At 50.6% G+C, this 17418-nt stretch overlaps 2 protein-coding genes across 2 annotated transcripts in view; both read left to right on the top strand.

The window, feature by feature from the left end:
• LOC139764253 (uncharacterized) overlaps nucleotides 1–146 on the top strand; it is a gene marked incomplete at its 3' end in the record, with an annotated part of 29935 nt that extends 29789 nt beyond the window's left edge. The window contains 1 exon segment of the mRNA XM_071690750.1: nucleotides 3–146. Within this exon segment, the coding sequence (XP_071546851.1) occupies nucleotides 3–146 (144 nt within the window).
• Nucleotides 136–14998, top strand: LOC139764341 (uncharacterized). Its single transcript, XM_071690868.1, has 5 exons — nucleotides 136–9216; nucleotides 9260–10699; nucleotides 11675–12891; nucleotides 13312–14007; nucleotides 14800–14998. Exons 1-5 carry the CDS (start codon nucleotides 147–149, stop codon nucleotides 14989–14991), a joined length of 12615 nt encoding a protein of 4204 aa, XP_071546969.1. The 5' UTR covers nucleotides 136–146; the 3' UTR covers nucleotides 14992–14998.
• The last annotated feature ends 2420 nt before the right edge of the window (nucleotides 14999–17418 follow it).

Below are 17418 nucleotides of genomic sequence, written 5' to 3'. Positions count from 1 at the left end.
GTAGCAGTAGTAGCGGCAGCCACAGCGAGGTGGTTCTCACCAAAGAACATTTGACATTTTTTCAGAGTGGTGGACTACAGCGTCTGGCAAGTTCCTTTGGAGTTATCAGCTCAACCGAGGTAGCAAAAGGTGAGATGAATCGTACTATGAGCGGCGGATCTCCTTCAGTACTACTAGCTGTAGACCGTACCAGTAATGTTGAACCCCACCCTCTCAGCACCAGCGCCTCTGGTCGGACGCCTCGTGAGCTGAGAGACACAGACGACATTCGCAGTTCATCCCGAGTGGCTCTAAACACATCGCCTCGGGCGAAGACCCATGCACGCGACGACGGCCCACTGCAGCGTGAGTTGCAGGAGGAACTGGTCGCCGAAGATGTATTTGATGGTGAGCAGCTAGATTTCTTTCCAGAACCCAGCGTCACCTTCACGGTGACGGCGAGCAGAGACCCCTTTTCTGCATCGTCGAACGCGTCGTGCTGGGAGAGTAATCCCTTCTCTGAGGGGAAAACGGAGACTGTTTCCTCCTACCACGTGACTCAGACCCTGTGCGCGTCACAGATGGCCGCGGGAAGCCCTAGGAGCGAGAGGCGTGATGGCCGAGTGTTATCGCCATTACAAGGAGTGACGGAGAAGCCAGATTCCGCGTCTGATCCTCCTTCAGTCGTGTCTCAGTCCCTGTGTGAGGAGTCTCGGGAGGGAAGTGAGAGCGGAGCGCAGACAGAACGGCCAGACGATGAAACCATCCAAGGATGTACAATAATGGGTGATGAACAAGAGGCCACCACACCGGAGATACGCTGGCATACCTTCCCAGGGAGCAGTACTGTGTTATCTGAGGAGCTGGAGAGTGGTGCTACACACATTAGTGACCTGCTGGTGGAGAGTGATTCGTCATCACCCACAAGCCCGCCAGCTGGTGATGCGACACTTTCCTATAAACTCTCTGCTGCCCTCTTGCCTACCCATGAAGCCGAGGGACACCATGAAGTCGAAGAAAACTTCAGCAACCTTAATTCTGAAAAGAGAGCAGAGGAACACAATGGACTGTGTGACTCTCAGTCCTTTAATGGTGGCGCGAACAAAGAATTGGAAGCTATAGAGGAAGTATCGGAGGAAGATGAGAGCTTGTGCAGGAATGCCTCGATTGCATACGAATCAACCCATCATCAAGGGCATGTGAACTCTCAGGGGGCTGAGGCAACCTCTACCCCTTCACCTGTATCTGGTCAGGACACTGACCTTAATACTTGCGACTTGAGTCGATCAATACTCACGGAAGCCTTCCATCACCCCAGTCATCAGATTACTCAACCTTTGGTTGGAGATGACTTGACACGGACTCACATACAGACCGCGGCCTTGCCGGACAATGGGGGACGAGTGTTACCACCGTACAACCTGGGAACGAAAGATGCGCAGAGTTCCGAAGCTTCTGAAGCATGTTTTTCTGCGGTGGATCTTTTAGGTTCCGAAGCTTCTGAAGCATGTTTTTCTTCGGTGGATCTTCCAGGTTCCGAAGCTTCTGGAGCATGTTTCTCTTCAGTGGATTTTCCAGATTCCGAAGCTTCTGAAGAATGTTTTTCCGCGGTAGATTATCCAGGCCTCCTGGAAAGTCGCGTCACATCCCAAGAATCAGGCGGAGATTTTCCCAGTGACCTAGTCTCGTCGGAGCTTCACAGAGAAACTGACGTAATCTGGGGCACTATCACAAGCCAGAGTGGGAATGTAGCCTTAGCGGACCTGCTTTCATTTCTGGAAGACTCGCCCGAGTATGTGACTGATTCTGATATTACAGACACCTCAAAAAGTGATGTTATCCAGCCTCATGTTTTGACAGATGCAGCGTGGCTGGGCGTCGGAGGGGCGGTAGATGCACAGGACGATGTCTGCCTGTGGGGAGAGGACACCGCCAATGTGTATACCACACAAATAGAGCCATCAGACATTGCACCTCTCGATGCTCCTCGTCAAGGATACGATTCACAGATCTCAAGTGAAGCGGAGACATCTACAGAAGACGAAGGAGGGCCTTGTGAGTTACTGCACGACTCACAGACCACACCCACAGAACGTGAGGCCCGTGAGGGATCACCGGGGAGACAGACGGACGCACAAAATGAGGCGGAGGCGAGAGGTGCAGAGATCCACTTACCAGAAGCCAGGCAAATTCTTGATCCGATTAGTGATAGCCAGACGGGTCAAACGGCCAATGTGATCACGGAAGTCACAGTCACCACACCACGAACAGAGGTCGACTGCTGCAGCGAAGATGGAGGTGGTGGACAAGAGGAGAGGAAAGTGGAGCAGGAAGAAAAAGAGAAAACAGAAGAAGACGCAGAAATACGAGATGATAATCTGTATGAAGATAGGTCTCGGGTAATCCCCACGGGTGATTGCGGTGGCGCGAATGCTTCCGTGATTTGTGACAGTGAAACATCGACGAAACCAACTGAAAAGAACGACATGGGGGTCGTCTCCGGGTCCAGCCATATACTGGACAGTTCCGCCGCAGGGTTTCCGGAGACGACACGAGATGAGGCATCTCCCGTAACGCTGGCTACGGGAGAGGATCTCTCACCTGGTGAAGAGGAGCCCACGTCCCCAGTTGGTGGTGATCTTGGTGCTATTATAGTAGGAGGGAGAGGACGCGTTACCGAAAGCGAGTCTCTCGCGAAAGATCTCGGATACTTCACTGCCAAAAACGAACAGAAAACTGAGCACAAACGTGAAGAGAGAGATGTTGTGCGTGATGCAAAACCTCCCAACGGGATTTGTGATAGTGACACGCCGATGGTGACCGCCAGAGAGGAAGTGAAAGAAGTAGAGTCCCCAGATGAGAGTGATTCTCACTGTGACAGAACCAGCACGCTCTCGGAAGTCTCATCCAATATATTCGAGAGCTTCCAAGACTCCGTCCAGCCTGTTGACTCGCTCTTGGTCGAGAAACTGAGCGAGTTGGAGTCACAGACGCCTACGAGCTTGTTTGAGGCGTTGAGTGAGGTGTCCGAGCACGCCATCCAGGCTCCACAGATACCTCGAAGTACCCTTTCCGCCGTCAGCGATGACGTTACTTTGCCTGCCGAAGAGACCGACCTCAAGTTCGACGGCGAGGACCAAGATGGGTCACTGTCCTCAGAGCAGACGAATTTAGTCTTGAGCGACTTCCAGCAGATGTTAGATGACGAAGGGTCCATAACCTCATCTGTTACCGAGTCTGGACGTGAACACATTGCCGAGGACGTCTGTGGCGGCGATTCCAGCTCATCGCTTTGTGATCAAACCTCTGGCCGCTGGGCTGGCGAATCCAGTTCAACCGTCGACAAGCCTGTGCAACTAAATAGACGTCCTGCCCCGAAGTATGAGAAGAGGAGCGAGGATTCATTAAGCTCACCGTCTCACCGGAGCTTACTGGACGAGATCCATGAGTTCAGGACCCACAGCAATACAGATGATCCCTCCAGCTACGATGTGCCTTCGAAGGCAGATGCTCGATACGAGGGAGGCAGAGTGCAGGTGGACAGACAGCCTTCTACCGATCTCGTCACCTCCAGGAGACAGTTCTGGGATACTCTAATCGCTGAAAGCATGGGCTTCGATGAGTCCGTGGTGCCGACAAGCTCAGATGGAATAGATGTCCCCAGTCGGTGTCGTGAACTGCCCGAACGTGGCACCATTACCGACAAACAGGTTGAAGACGCAGCGGCAGCACAAGAAGTGGAAGAGGTGTCTGATGATTCCCTGAAGGAGGAGGCTCCGTCGGGTTTAGTCAAGAGGATAAAGGTGACACTGGATAATTTGTTCTCTGATGCAGACAAATCCCCTGAAGGACAGGAAGCCAACGAGTTGGGTGGATCTGTCGAACCCGCCTCAGAGCCTGATGCTGGAGAGAGTCTCGTTCAGAATAGGACCCAAGTGTGGCAGAACTTGATAGACTCCTCCGAACAGAAGAGCGAGAGTAAGGCGAACATTCACAAGAAGAGAGATAAGGACCCGAGACTTTCTCAGTCGGAAGTGAATAAATCAGGACTATTCGAGGCTGACGCAGAGACACAAGAAGATGCCCCAGAGGAGGAATCATACGCAGATGTACCAGACGAAGACTTGCGTGTAACCGTCCCAGGAGGAGCTTTTCTAGAGAAAGCTCCATCAGTCTGGGAGGCTGTAGGAATCATCTCTGCCACAAACGTGCCAACGGACACCTTAACCCATGAGGACAGTGCGAGTTCTCAACCTGTTGATAGTGTGAACCAACGGGACGAAACGGATGGGAAACTTCGGGATGAATCTGAAAACAGTGAGGGTATCAAACGAGTGCCAAGTTTCATGGAAATTGAGAAAGGATTGGTGAAAAGTGGGAAGAAATTGTGGGAAAGAAAACGCATAGAGGAAGAAAATAAGATTATTCTAAGCAAACATAGTGATACTGATACGCAAGTGACAGAAACTATAAGTGCCAGTGACGGTAATAAGGAGAATGATACACCTGAAAAGGAACTCGTGGTAACTGGGAAAGGAATCTGGGACTCAAAAGACAATCGACATTCGGACACAGGACGGATCAAAGCCGAATTTGCGACAGATGCGACGTGTGAAGACAGGGGTTCTGAGACATCTGAGAGCGACTGTCTGCCTATTGAGCGACACCCGAGCATGAAGGTAATCGAGAGGGGTATCGTCCGGACGAGGACGCACCAGTGGGAAGGAAAGCTGCCGATTATGGAGGAGGACGAGTCCTCGGAGGAAAGCATGCGACAGGCAGGGGCGCCGAAGGTGGAAGCTGTGAACGATGCCGTACTACGACCCTTCTTGAAAATGAAGGAGAGCGAGGCGCCCCATCACGAGCGCAAGAAGAGTAAAAAGCCCTCAAAGTCAAAGGCAGGGCTGGGTTACCAGCTGAGTGTGAAGATAAGAGACGGCACCGTCGTGGACACTAAGCTCCTGTGGGAGGCGAGGGAGCTGGCAAGGAAGCAGGATATTGAGGCTGAATGGGCTCACCTACACAACGCTGCCAAACGCGCCGAAGACGCGCACGTCACCAGCGATAGACGTGAAGGTGACGCTCGACCCCAGGACGACAACGATGTCCCTGGAGGCGAAGAACGGCTGGAGGTCGTGGCTCCCCAGTCGTCTGAGGTGGACACCAGGGAAGTAATACGGTATAACGATCCTCTGGCCGAACCAGATATCGCCGAAGGTCTCGTACGCAGCACCAAGCAGATGTGGCTCAGTCAAGCGATGCTGGACGACATGAGCACCGAGAGCGTCCTCAAGAGCAAAGTCAGGGCTCAGAAGAACAAGAAGGGACCCAGGCATCAAGAACCAGGGCAGTGTACGCCGGGCTTCAACAGATCACCGAGCGTGAGGATTCCCGACGGCTCCGTTCTCGAGGAGAGGAAGAAGTGGGAGTCGTCGATGCAGGCAGTCGAGAACCGCGAGGACTACAGAGACTGGAAGAAGGCCAGGGCCGTCCACAAAGGAATTCAGGTCTCCCCAACGCCTACAGAGGGCGTGGAAAACGTACCCACAATACTGAAGACGGCGGATGAGGGGCTACCCACTCAAGCTTTCGAAGGAGAAGAAAAGTGTGAGAAATTGTTAGACCGAACACCCAGCTTCAAGATGATCGAGAGGGGGATAGTGCTGGCCGGGAAGGAGATGTGGGAGAGTAGTCTCGGTAGCTTTACTGACAAGACGAGCTCCTCAACCCCTAAGGTTTACTCGGAAACACACCAGACACGTCCGGGTATCACCCCAGCGGACACGGATGTAGGAGACGCACGTGAAGACCGAGTCGAAAGCACACAACCTGGCGAGAGGTCTCCGAGTCTGAAGAAGATCGAGAAGGGGATCGTGAAGAGTGGGAAATGTTTATGGGAGGGGATATACACCAGCGAAGACATCAGCAAAACAAAGAGTCACAACAAAGTCAGTGTTGCTGCAGAGTCTCGGTGTAAGAGAGAAGCTATGAATGAAATACCATCGGCTCCCGTCGTTGGCAGAGCGTCAACTGCGACTTCTTTAAAGGAGGAACCACAAGAGGAAGTGGAGACGAGCAAGGCCAAGCCATACTTGGGGTACCAGCTGAGTGTTAAGATCAAGGACAGACTCGTCGTGGACGCCAGGCTCATGTGGGAGGCGCGGGAGGAGGCCAGGAAACAGGAGGTAGAGGTCGAGAGGGCTCACTTACAGTCACGTAAACACGTGACTGAGGGGAAAGAGGCTACCAGGCAGTGGGTACCAGACGCCGGGGAGTCTCCATGCCCCGAGGGGCAAGAGGAGGAAGACTCTGAAGAATCTGATGGAGGAGGATCGACCGCCAGCGGGTGCCCCAGCTGGAAGGGCCTCGCAGGAGTGGTGACCGAGGAGAAGAAAAGGTGGGAGGAAATTAAGATCTCAGAGGATCAGTATGCCCAGTGGAAGAGAACTAGGGAAGAAGACTATTGTCCTCGGGATTACCAAGTGGTGGATGCAGACGCGTCAGCCACAGCCAAGCGCGTCATTCCAGCGACGGTTGTTACCGTTCAGGAGAAAATAGACGCCTTACGCAGCGACTCTGAAAACTATGAGTTATCCGAAACTGAGTCAGCCCTGCAGATCGAGGAGGGCATTGTGAGTGCTACCAGGAAGATGTGGGAGGAGAGAGGGTGTTACCAGGAACCTGAACCAGCGGGTCGGATCGTGTCGAAGAGAGAGGCAGACAAAGAGCTACAGAAGGAGGAACTTGAGGACAGTGAAACTGGTGATGTAGACGATCTGCCACCGATGCCCCTGCGGGAGGTCACCTTCAGACAGAGGCCGGTCCTCCGCGACCTCCAGTTCTGCTCCATGGAGGTGGAACACGGTAGCGAGACCATCAGCATTCCAGAGACCCTGCCCTCTGAGGATGAAACTACTGAAGTGCCAGACCACCTCCACTGGACGTCCAGCATCGCTGCCTGTGAGGGCAGTGTACAGAAGGGACGCAAGGTCTGGGAGGAGAAGGCCTTCAGGGAGGAGGACATCTTGCAGTGGAAACTGAAATCCAAGTTGGTGTTCCCGACGGATGATCACAGGACGTCAGAGGACGCGAAGATGATGACCGGGACGTCAGGAGACGCGGAGAAGATGACTGGGACGTCAGGAGACGTGGAGAAGATGACCGGGACGTCGGGAGACGCGGAGAAGATGACCAGGACGTCAGGAGACGCGGAAAAGATGACCGGTACGTCGGGAGACTCGGAGAAGATGACCAGGACGTCAGGAGACGCGGAAAAGATGACCGGGATGTCGGGGGACGCGGAGAAGATGACCAGGACGTCAGTGGATGTAGAGATGAACAAAACATCAGACGAGTCGGAGACGACCCGTCACATGGAACTGCCGGTGAAGCTTGAGGGAGGAGAGGAACTCCCTCAGCCGTCATACCAGGAAATGACGGAGGAGAAAGCTACTAAGACTGGGGAACCTGAGGACTCTGCGCCCTTGGAGACGGGGCCGAGTGTCGAGCCACAGGATGCGACAGGAAACTCTGGGCCTCCCCTCTTGGAAGACATACCTGAAGACGATGAAACGAAAGCAGTGGAGATGATAGACAACATCTGTGAACAAATCGAAGCTCAAGACGATGAGATGACGGAGGAGGAGAAATACATTAGAGGCTCGTATTCCCAGCCTCGAAGTCCCTTGGCACCCAGTCCAATGAACGACACCTTCAAGGCGAGCAAGCGAGCCTTCTGGGACACGATGCTGTCTGTGAACGACCCCGCCTGGGACGGGTCCTTTAATGAGGATGAGTTACAACCTATTGGTGAAGGTCGTCATGAATTTGTTCAAGAATCGGAGTCGGAGTCGACAGAGAAGAGTTCGCCTCCACCTTTACCTGCTGTCGGTCCCCCACAAGCGCTTGACGGAGGCGCGGCTGAGATCTATGAACCAGAAGGTGTTTCGAGACTTGATGTTTCATCCTCAGGAACGCCTGATGTACCCTCGCCCACAGAAGCTTCGAAAATGTCTCCTGCTGAAGTGCAAGAAGTCCTATCGGCTGAAGTGTCATCTCCTGAAGCTTCTGAAATGTACTCACCAGAAGCGTCGGAAATGTGCTCTCCACGAGCGTCGGAAATGTACTCCCCGGAAGCATCAATAATGTACTCCCCCGAAGCTTCTGGAATAGCCTCTCCAGAAGCATCTATAATGTCCTCCCCTGAATTTCCTGAAATGTACTCCCCAGTGTACTCCCCTCCGATCCCCGAAGTCATGTCCCACGATGCTGAAATTTCATCTCCTGAAACTTCTGGTCTGCCGTTACCCGGATTGAGAGATGATTTCCACGACGGACTGGACAAGCGAGTTCTTCCCCAGCCATCGGTGGAGAGCATGGACACTGACACGTTCGTAGACGCACCGGAGTCTCTGAGTGAGATAAGTGTACCCAGCAAAGCCTACGGCGCCTCCCAGTCGTCAACTCACTTGGTATCACAAAAGAAGGACTTCTGGGACAGTATGGTTGCCAAGGAACAAACCGAGTTGAAGGAGAGGAAAGGAACAAGTCGTGGGAAAGATGTGGAAAGGGAACAAGAGACGATTAAGGAAGGAAGCAAGACAGAAATGAGACATGGAGAAAGGAGGAGGCAATCAGGCGGTATGGAGACGATACAAGAGATGGAAACTGCTTCACCTCTGCCGGAGACGCGCCCTTCGCCTCCTCGAGATGATGACATGGACGACGAGGACGTTCTCTACGAACAGAAAAGGAAGATGTCTGAAGGTCAACCCTCAAAGGAGCTCGTGTCTCAAAAGAAAGAATTCTGGGATCAACTCTACACCAGGAAGGAAGAAGAAGTGGTCAAAGTGACCAAACCTCAGGCACACAGGCCTTCCACACAGGCTTCGAAAGACTCCACGACAACACACCTGGAGCAAGACGAGACAGTGACCGAGTCTGAGATGAAGACACGGGAATCAGAAACGAGCACCACGCCCGAAGACTCCAGCAGACCTCGGGTGCCATATCCTGATGCTGGAATGGTGACTGCCGATGCTGGGCGTGACTACGGGCCTACCCCAGACGTCCAAGAGGAACCCAAGAAGAATCTAGTCGCACAAAAGAAAGGTTTCTGGGATGCCTTCATTGCCAGCAGGGAGGAAGACATGCGGGACAGGAAAGCAGATGTGTTGAAGAAGACTTCGCGCGGGAAGCTGGAGACGTCAGTAGTGAGGGAGGCCACAGCCGAAGGGAATCTTGACGGGGAAACGTACGCCGAAGTGGTGCAGTCTAAGACCTTCCCTGGGTCGCAAGCTTAGCATCACCATCAAGACGGGAACAGTCAGAGCTCACCAGCAGAGATACGACGTACAAGAGGAAGACGAATACACCAAATGGAAGAAGTCTAAGACCCTGAAACGGCGCAAATCTGGTGCGAGTAAGTTCGCTGGAACTTACGGCCATCAGAAACGCGACTACCCATCCGACGTCTCTGCTCGTGTGAGTTCGAGATCACAAGAAACTGACGCCCACGAAGAGAAGACCCAGCGCGGGAGCCAAGCCGGTGACTCCTTCAGACAGATTCGTAAGTCCAGGTCGTTCAGAAGGGGCCGTACCCCATCCCCAAGACCCCAAGAGGAGAAGACGTCTTCGGACGAGGGAGACCGAAGTCCGCCACGAGTTCGGAGGAAGACTAGCGTCAAGATACAGAAAGGTCTGGTGCAGAGGTACAAGGTACAGTGGGAGACGACGCACACCAAGGCTGGCTTCTGGACTTGGAAACGACAACGAGCGTCATCCCCGAGACCGACCATATCATCGACAGCTCATCGTAAGTTCGCCCAAGCCACGAGAGCCGTCGGGTCTCCTACAGAAGAAGCGTCATCGCAGTGTGGGAACCTGCTGCCTTCAGCTCCCTCCTCGAGACGCTCCAAGAGTCCAATTACGACTAGAACTGACGCCGAAGCTGTGGCGCACCACCGCGCCTCGGAGCCAGTATCGGCCTATGTGAGGGAAGTAGGGATGCCTGTCCAGAAGGGGAGAGACTTCTGGGAGCATGAGAGATACACGAGCCCAAGTCCCTGCGACGTCCCCGAGAGACCCCTGACGCCGGATGAGAGACAGCAGTACCTTAGCGGCGTCAGGGGCAAGGTGGCGCAAGAGAGGAGAAGGTTCGACAGCCTAGGCAGCCTCATCAGCACAGAGAGCGCCGACAGCCTGGACAGCTCGGACCACAGACAGGAGCCGGACGCCTCGAGCTTTGGCGAAGATTACGTCAAGTCCGTCGTCGGCAAAGTCAGTCGCCAGAGGGACATGTGGGAGACGAAGGTCCAGAAGATGATACAGGAGGAGACCGAGGAGAGGGCCAAGGTCAAGGCCAGGACCCAGAGATCCATCAGGCGAGATGAGGCGAGGGGCGACGCCAGGGACTTCCTGCCCATCGTGAGAATCAGCTCGGAAGACGAGCTGCGCGACGCGCCATCTCCGTCGTCGCCAAGGGCGCGGGATGGCGAGATGCTCTTTTACATCCTGCATAACAACATCCAGGGGGACATGGTGCTGGAAACCTATAATGACCACCGTCTGAGCCTTCAGGGGGTACGGCTGGACGCCCCCAGGGGATCCAGGACGGCGGAGGAGAAGCCGTCGGTTCCAGCCATCCAGACCCAGCCTCCTCAGGCGACCAGGGGAGTGAGGCAGCAGAAGCAGGACACTCCGGAGGGAACAGATTCCTTCGGTGAGTGTTTGCCTCTTCCAGCCCATGTTTACCGCAGGTCTTTTCCAGGTCAGAGTACTGGTCTCCATCAGGTCAGACCGTAGGTTTTTCACCAGGTCGGACCATAAGGCTTCACCAGGTCAGACCACAGGGCTTCAGGTCATACCACTGGTCTCCACCAGGTCAGAACGTAGGTCTCCCTAGGTCAGATAATTGGTCTTCAGGTTAGAGCATTGGTTTTCCAAAAGACTGACATGTTGAGAAAGAAAATCCCTCAAAAAGGCGTTTATGCGAAACCACAACCCCTTAAATGTGGTAGTGACATGTTTCAATTGGTAGTAATTATAAACAAGAACATTCCATTCGAAGATTAGGTTTAGTGATTATTCTTGGGTGTTTATATTCATTAATTACTTTGTGATCATTTATGAAGTCTTTGTATGGTGTGTCTGGGAGAGAGAGATTGTGGCCTTGAACGAGAAGCGGTATTTGGGAACCATTCAGTCGCCACTGGCAGAGCCATATGACCCATGGGTGTGATGGTGACATGACCTTTGACATGGGTCGGGTCATGGGCGACGCCGTCATACCCACGGCATTCAGTTGTGTTGCAGTTATGTGGCTCTGGAATCTTGTGGCTTGCCTGAGGAGAGGTTGTGAGTGTAGGGAGGGACTTGTAAGTTAAGGATAAGTTTAAAATGGTCTGAAAAATTTGCAGAGTGATTCACATTTGGCGTAAAGTAGATAGATGGCAGACTTTGACAGATTTGAGATATATTTTCCAGTGCTTCGTTCCACTTTTATATTTCTTTTTTTTTTATATGTCTCCGAGTGAGTTCCTTTTATCAATAGCCTAAACCCATCATTTAGAAATACATCAAGTGTGTTTTACTTATGTAGGTGTTTTCTTATGTGCGAATATCAGTGCACAGAATTCAATAGGAATTCTCGACATATACAAGTGATTCAGTGTCATTTGTTTCTTTGTGTCAACAGAGGTGAGCCGTACACATCCTAAGAGAGATCGGCACCAAGTGTTCACTTCTGCTTCTGCGGCACAGCCGCCAAGGATACCCTTGCCTAGGCTTGGCCAAGGACTTAACGTTGCCCTGCCCCGTTCGCCAAGCCCGACCCCGCGCAACTTGCAGGCCAAACCCTCGCCAGAGTCCTCACAGACTTCGCTTCCCTGTGGGGGGAGCAGCGAGGAAGACAAGGCAGACATGAGCAGCGTCGTGGCCTCAGATGCAGAAGATTACTACATTGAATACAAGCACAACTTCGCCTCGGCTCGAAGATTGTTCGAGTCAGGTCTGCGAGAGAGCGACACAGAGTCGACTGAAGCTTCGACTCGTCAGATCGTCAGCTCTGTCATCCTGCCGAAGTTCGGGACCAGCTCACCTCACAAGACCAAAGACACACACCCGATACCAGGAGTGAAGGATGGGGACACGGTGCCTTCCCGACTTATAAAAGCTCCTCCTTCAGGAGGAACCCTGTCGGTGCCATCAGTGCCACCAACTGTACACGCCCTCGCCACTGTGAAAGAACGACACCCGACGCGCGACACATTCCCGCGGACCGAAGTCTCGGAGACTGTGAGCCGCGAGAGCGGAAGGGCGACCTCCGCTGAGGTTCAGAGGCGTCTGCAAGACCACGGGTGCCAGACTGAAGACCAAGACTCCAGGAACTACATTCGGGCCTACCTGATGCACCAAGGTTGTCAGAGTGACCTGGAAGAGCTGGATCAGACCTGGACCCGGGACGCGTCTTCCCCTCGTGACCAGGAGATCCAGGTGTACCAGGAAGACCTGGTGAATCCCCTGAAGCGCGTGGTATCCAAGAGGTCGCGCAAGTACGACCTGGTGGAGATGCCGAAGATGAAGCGTCGTATCTACAGACGGCGTCATGGCAGTTTCCTACTAGGGAGACGTTCCTTTTCGGCCCCTGACGTCCAGGACCTGGAAATGGCTTTATGCGTCCAGGAGACTCGTCAGGGGACATCCAGTGTCCAGCGATGGTCTGGGGATCCCAAGAAGAGCCCAATCAAACCGGGACAGTTTGGGATAGCCAACTCGTCTTCCCTTGTGGCGTCTCTCATGGACCTGGCCTGGAACTTGCCCTCAGCCTACCCAGACATACGTCACAATCCTCTGTTCCATGACGACCTCGCTGACCTGGACCCCGACGTCTTCCAGCACTTCCCCCAAGAAGAGGTCCGTCTACAGAGAGCGAGGGGTTGCTAGAGTCCAGGCAGTAGTAGCCTTCTTCCTTCGTAATTTAAACGACCACTTCACAAAGTACTCATAACCGTAGGCTAATCTGTGGACGTAGTTAGATGAAGAGAGAATGTAATCCAGCACAATATCTCCTCCGTTCTGTCTCCATTGATGCACGTTTTGTTGATCAGTTGTTGCCATAAAGTAAATCACACACACACAAGGTATAGTATGAACCTTTTATTCATATTAATTGATAATAACACTGTCGGATCATTCCTAGTTTCCACGTCAAATGGTACAATAGAACAGATGATGTAGAATCTGCATACATTTTCCTGTACGTAAACGAAAAAGACAGTGAATCATTGAGGTACTATACGCCACACTGTAAACTCCTTGTCTTTCCCTCTGCAGGTGATCAAGACTCTGAGTGGGTGCTACAGGGGCGAATTTCCCCACGTCCCCGTGAGTGGCTCGGGACAGACCCCGTCCCTCAGGGGGACCCAGAGGGACCTCATCTCCCTCCGGGAACTCCGCCACACAAGGAGCCTGCCAGAATCACTAGCCCTCCCACCAATCTCTGAGCAGCCGGCCCCGGAGCCGGAGGAGTCTCCCGTGTACGTGATACGCAACCCCCTGCAGCCCATGGACCCCATCACCACCCAGCTGATGCGAGAACACGAGAGGAACCCCGACGGACACAACACCTACTCCCAGTACAACAGCAGCGAGAGCCTGGCGCTGTCCTCTGATAGCGCCGTCATGTCGTCGGAGGGCGCTGTCGTCTCGACGGACGACGAGGGTGACGGGGTAGGGTTACAGGTAGACTCAGACAGCGAGAGTAAGAGTCTGGAGGCGTCGCACACGACGCCCGAGACGCCAGTGAACGACTCCGCGGTCGCCGAGGAGGCAAGTGAGGACTTGTGTTCCGAGGAGGAGGAGGAGGAGAGGCGGTGTGAGGAAGAGGAGACACGGGAGGGAGAGGAAGACGAAGAGAGGAGGCGGTCGACAGCTGGTGGATGCCGAGCCTACGGGGAAGGTCTAACGAAAGGGACGGTGTCAGGGGTGAACGCCTTCATCATTGACACGGTGGGGGCGGACCAGGGAGAGGTGAGTGTGTCAGGGAAAGGAGAGGACATCAGGGAGAAGGTGGATGCACCAGGGAGGGGTCAGTAGGCCAGGGAGAGGTCATTAGGTCAAGCATAGGTCAAGGAAAGGTCATTATACCAGGGAAAGGTCAATAGGTCAAGGAGAGGTCATTAGGTCAGGGAAAGGTCAGTCGGTCAAGGAGAGGTCATTAGTTCAGGGAAAGGTCAATAGGTCAAGGAGAGGTCATGAGGTCAGGGAAAGGTCAATAAGTCAAGGAGAGGTGATGAGGTCAGGGAAAGGTCAATAAGTCAAGGAGAGGTCATTAAGTCAGGGAGAGGTCAATAAGTCAAGGAGAGGTCATGAGGTCAGGGAAAGGTCAATAAGTCAAGGAGAGGTCATGAGGTCAGGGAAAGGTCAATAGGTCAAGGAGAGGTCATTAGGTCAGAGGGAGGTAAATATACCAGGAAGTGGTCAGTAGACTTGAGATCCTCTCTGTAGTCTACTCCATATTTAAAAAGGCTAAAGCAAATCTTCATGAGAATATTGAAGAAATGTGATGAGAATAGAACTACTCCAGGAATGAAAATAATATGGTGGCAAAATTCCATTAATTTAGTTTGTTATATTCCAGTGAAATACCTTCTATATTTTCACTTAACCGACTTCATAACACTGTATAAACTGCTGAACTACTGAGTTAAGACCTTATTATGAGAGTCAGCAGAAAAAGATTATTATATAGGGAAAGTGAAAATGTATAGAATCAATATAGAGGTGTTTGGGTTTAAGATATAAGATAACTTATTATTTCAGGTCACGGTGAGTGTCGAGGGCCCAGACAAAGGGCTGGTCTTAGGGACTGAAGTCTACCCTTTGGAGGGCTACCCTGGTGTCTTCCAGGTCCACTTCAGGGTCACCAGCCCAGGACACTATAGGGTCATTATCACTTGGGCAGGCCAACACTTACCCGGGAGCCCGTTCACCTGCGTCGTGGAGGAGGGTTAGGGAGGAGGGGGTGTCCAAGCAAGCGATCCTCACCTGTGAGCGATGCAAAAAGGCAGGCTCGCACAGCTGTGTGTCACGGTGTGATAGAAGATAGCAGACTCGACCCACACCTGTGTCTTGGAATGATAGAAGATAGCAGACTCCACCCACACCTGTGTCTTGGAATGATAGAAGATAGCAGACTCCACCCACACCTGCAGATGTGTCTTACCTGTAAATGTAGTTGATGCTACTGTTATTCAGAAATGAATTTTACATCGAGAATAATCGCTATATAACTCCTGTGCTTCACTGAGTACGGCTAGATGACACCTGTGCTTAGAAGAATCCATCCACCATAATATATATCAATTTTAAAGTCATCTGGTGTATAAGGGGTTGGCTATATACTTTGCCAGGAAAAGAAGGGGAACTTTCGCTGCCATATCTGAAGGCCACATTGTGTTGTGGGTGTTGTAGTGACCTTTTGAGTGATAATGATAATCAACAAATGTGTATTTCTGTAATTTTTACATCATTGTGGCGTATTGTTGATAGCAATGTCATATATTACTTCACCAGTGTAAAGTGCCTTTATATATATATATATATATATATATATATATATATATATATATATATATATATATATATATATATATATATATATATTGCAGATGCAGTGCCATGTAAATAATGAAAATCCATTGTTTTGGCTTTCGCTTTTCCCGCTATCCTTTTAAAAAATTTGTAAATTAAATTATTGAGGATAGATTCTTGAAGTCATTAATAAACATGATATAATGCCATAAATTGACTGTGATATGTAGGAAAATGGGTTGTATAATGAGGTAATAAAGATTATATAAGAACAATATTTGCTTCATGTTTTAGTTTAAGGTTACTTATGACGTATTTTTGCTTTCAAACAATGCATCACCTTGCTGTTTCTTGCATATTATATAGAGAAAAGAATGACCGGTTTTTTATGTATTTGTAAATTATATTCTACATATGAAATATTAAACTCTTGTATTTGTTTGGTGCTACTTCAGTTTTTTTTTTTTTTTTTTGTTTATTTGGGTATTGCACTTAATTGAGTTTTGTTTTGACTACGTAAGCAGAGGAATGGCGGGAGTTGGGAACTTGATAAGATGGGATCCGACTTTCACTGGAAAACAAACTGTCAAAGCTTCATTAACGTCGTTTCTTTATAATTTTTAAAAGGATTTGATGTCATTTGAAACCATGCTAAATATTAGTTTTATATCTAGATCGACACTGTTGGCTGTACGTATAGCAAAACTAGTATGTAAACAATCATATTCTATAGCCTGTCTTGGCTGAAAACTGTCCCATTGTTTCGAACTTGTTTGAGTGCATCTAACTCGGGTGGATCAATGAACCCGAAGCAATTACAAAAGCGTAGTTTAGTATCCAGCATAACGTTTGATCATAGGATGTTGACGAAGCTTCATTCGAATGCTGATGCTTCAGTGAATCCGATCCGATATAGAATCACGGGGTCGAACGACTCCAGTGAAGCACTTACTCCCAGACACCCCCCCACCTCTGCCATGTGTACTGTTGTTGAGGTAAGCCTCGTATTTCTTTTCCATATTATTTGTAAATGGTACAGAATTTGTGATTTTTTTTTCACTGAACACAAAGACAGGTACGTTTTTCATTGTAACATGTCATTTGTTTGGAAAAGAAGTGATGAATTGGGCTGAGTGAAGGGAAGAATAGAGGCTAAGACCGAGTATCTTGGGGGTTTGTTTTGATTCGTTGAAACTGGAATATGGCGAAATATACCAGACTGCCTCAGTTTACGCTATCTAATTTGCATAGATGTATTCAAATGAGTTAGTAGAACATTGCTTGATATTCAAGAAGCTTCGTAGACAAGTGAAAAGTAATTATTTCTCGTTTTTTGTTCTCGACAGATCCGTCACGTAAACGTCATCATATCGTATTTATGAGCACCACACTAAATTTATTTTCTCTTATTGAAAAACCATATAAGAATAATTAAATTGCTGCAATTGAATAAGTGCCGACGGACCATTGGAGCCTGAAAAAATATTCTAGCGTAGATTTCGATGCGGTGATAATTATTTTTTGGAAATGCAATTTTTGTGTCTCAGCCATGGCCGAAAATTGAAAACTATTTTACTGAACCTAACAACCAGTGTAACCTCTAAAGCATAGCCTAGCTGGCTAACTTTCCGGATTTTATCGAGCTTAACTAATTTGTTCTCAATAGCCTTTCAATTTATTCTCAGTATTCTATCAATTTATTCTCAGTAGCCTATCAAGTCTCAATAGCTTAGCTTAGTTTGATTAAATAGCCATGCATATTCTAACCTACTTGCGGTAACTGTCTAAACTAGCTTAACACAGACAACCATACAAGCCACCCGTGCTCTTTGACATGGAAAGGATGCA

Source organism: Panulirus ornatus, chromosome 49 (assembly GCF_036320965.1).
Source record: "Panulirus ornatus isolate Po-2019 chromosome 49, ASM3632096v1, whole genome shotgun sequence".
Classification (NCBI taxonomy): Eukaryota; Metazoa; Arthropoda; class Malacostraca; order Decapoda; family Palinuridae; genus Panulirus; species Panulirus ornatus.
This window is presented reverse-complemented; position numbering and strand designations above follow the sequence as displayed.